Source organism: Pteropus alecto, unplaced genomic scaffold (assembly GCF_000325575.1).
Source record: "Pteropus alecto unplaced genomic scaffold, ASM32557v1 scaffold7, whole genome shotgun sequence".
NCBI lineage: Eukaryota > Metazoa > Chordata > Mammalia > Chiroptera > Pteropodidae > Pteropus > Pteropus alecto.
The window spans coordinates 19393054-19395548 of NW_006494614.1; the positions used below are offsets into that span (position 1 = coordinate 19393054).

The 2495-nt window shown below is 37.6% G+C and overlaps 1 protein-coding gene across 2 annotated transcripts in view; it reads left to right on the top strand.

Moving 5' to 3' along the window:
• FILIP1 (filamin A interacting protein 1) overlaps positions 1–2495 on the top strand; it is a 186476-nt gene that overhangs the window by 127388 nt on the left and 56593 nt on the right. For both annotated transcript variants that reach the window (XM_006926374.3, XM_006926373.3), the window contains exon 4: positions 23–201. In XM_006926374.3, coding sequence (XP_006926436.1) covers positions 23–201 — 179 coding nt within the window. The remainder of the gene's footprint in view (positions 1–22; positions 202–2495) is intronic.

Consider the following 2495-nt stretch of genomic DNA (forward strand, 5'->3'; position numbering starts at 1 on the left):
TTTCCCATGTTTGCTTACTCAGCTGGACAGACTCGAGGAAAAACAGAAAGAAACTTACCGGCGCATGCTAGAGCAACTGCTGCTGGCAGAGAAGTGTCACAGGCGCACAGTGTACGAGTTAGAGAACGAGAAGCACAAACACACTGACTACATGAACAAGAGTGACGACTTCACCAACCTGCTGGAGCAGGAGCGGGAGAGGTAATGTGCACACCTGCCACCAGTCACATCGAGATGCTGCAGCCCTCATCTCTGGCCTTCCTGTCAGGGATCAGGCTTTGTTCCAGTGACACCACAGATGGGTGTCCAGAGTCTAATTCCGGTTTCTGAATGGTTTGTGACCATAGAGAGTGAGACAGACTTTTACCTGGAATTATTAATGTAAATATGTTTGGGGGTGCATATAAATAAGACTCCACATTCCCATTAGGATGTTAAAAGCCGTAAAACTCTAAAGTTGGAAACAAATCCAGAGAGTTTATATTTGAATTCGATCAATGAATCATCTACATTTGAAAAGCCTCTCTACTAACTGCCTTCAATTTAAATGTCTGCTTGTTCTCTTTGAGATTGAAATCCACTTATTTGGGAAAGCAAAAATTTAAACTTAGCAAATTTAAATGACCTATTATTCATTCTTAATATCAGTAAAAAAAATCTTAATATTTGGTTGTGGTTAAATTACTTAATGACTAGAACTACCTGCTTAACTTTGTAAGGGTTGAAAACTCTTAAAACTTAGTGTCAAAAACAAAAACAGAACAAAACAAAAAGTGTGTCGAGCCTTGCTTACCAATCTTTGTAGGTAGTTTTCTCAAATCAGTGACTGCCAGCCACATTTGAGGCAGAGATTCCAAATTGACCAGCTCTGTAATGAACTCTTCTATATTATCCAGTTTTTTCAGCGTCTTCTTTTAGCTTATTCTCTCCTTTTCCTTCCCTCAGCTGAATAGGTATGCCTGTGAATGGCACAATCTTTAATGACGTTAAATCCCATGCTTTGAGTTACCAAGCATGTCTGCTTCTGTGTTTAAGACTTGCAAATTAAGAGCCACTCTGGGACAGCTTTACCAATCCCAGCTTTATTATCTATTTAGTTACCAAAAAGAGATCTGGTTTTCCTAGATTAGTTAATTTACCAGAAAAAGCTATCACAATAAGAGGGTAAATAAAAATATGAAATGGAACATGTTTGTGTTAAATTTTTGAAAATTATTGGTAATGTTTACTTGTTATTGGACTTGATAAGCCATGCTTACCAATCTTATAAGGAGGGAGCAGAAACGGAAAAGAACAATAGGTGGAGTGTTTTGTGCAAAACCCTTGATTTATGGTTTCTTTAAGCCTGTCTTCCGCTTCTGTAAGCCAAAGTTTATCAGCTTCATGTTTGAACAAATAGATGTCCTGATTTGACGCTTTCAGTAACCAGTGAGAATAAGCTCCACCTCCTCAATTTCTGGGAACTTTCTGATCTCAAGCGCAGACATTTCAAACAAGGTCCTAACGACAGTATCAAATTACATATATCTAATGCAGATCTCCAGTTAGATGTCCTCTGTTGGAATGTGGTTGGGTAAAGAGTAGCAACTTGTTTGATCCTGACTTTAAAAGCTCTGAAATCAAATTATTTTAAAGAACATTTGTTTGGATTAATTGTTTTCTGATCATACTGTAAATAATTTCATTTATAACCAGATATGTCTATCTTTACTACAATTTCTCACAAAAGCTAAATGCCTGAGGTGGCACAGGTTCACCTACAGAGTCATTGGTTTAAATGAAATGTGTAGATGGGAGAGACTGTACTTATCCAGACTGTTTCTTTTTCTCTTTCATTTTCCTAATTTTTGTGTTCTGTGAGAGTAATTGTAATGATGACACATGCCAGAGAGCATTATAGTTCACAAAGTACTTTTGCATCAATTATACAATGGGCCCATCCTGGATGTGTTTATTTACTAACTTCATGCTGATCAGCTCTAGATGAACAATTCCAATCCCTTCCTCCCCGTTCAGAGTTAATTTCCTTAGACAACTATGCAACAACCACATCTCCTGAGCAAAGTGCTGTGAAGAAGGTTTTTAAAATCAAAGTAAAAATTTTAAAAAGTTATCTTAAGATGCTTTTGATAAATTTGATCCGCACTATTGGGATATATCATCAAACTTTTCATGTTTTAGATAAGAATTCACTAAGTGACCTTTGACTCTCACTTAAATATCAAACCACTTTAAGGTTTTGAAATAGTATTTTTGACTCAACAGATTATACTTCAGTGCTTTATAGTTTTTGCTGTCAATGTTTTCTTCCTAGATCAATGCCCTGACTGCCCACCAGTGCACTTGTTATGCTAAATTAAACACTCCACTAGGGCTTGGTAACTTAAGTTGGCATTTCTGAATTTTTCTGCGCTCTGAGGAGTCCACCGTGACTGGTGACTGGCCTGCTGTGTTCCTGGGGCAGTGAAGCCTGGAGGATTTTCTCAAAGGCCAGG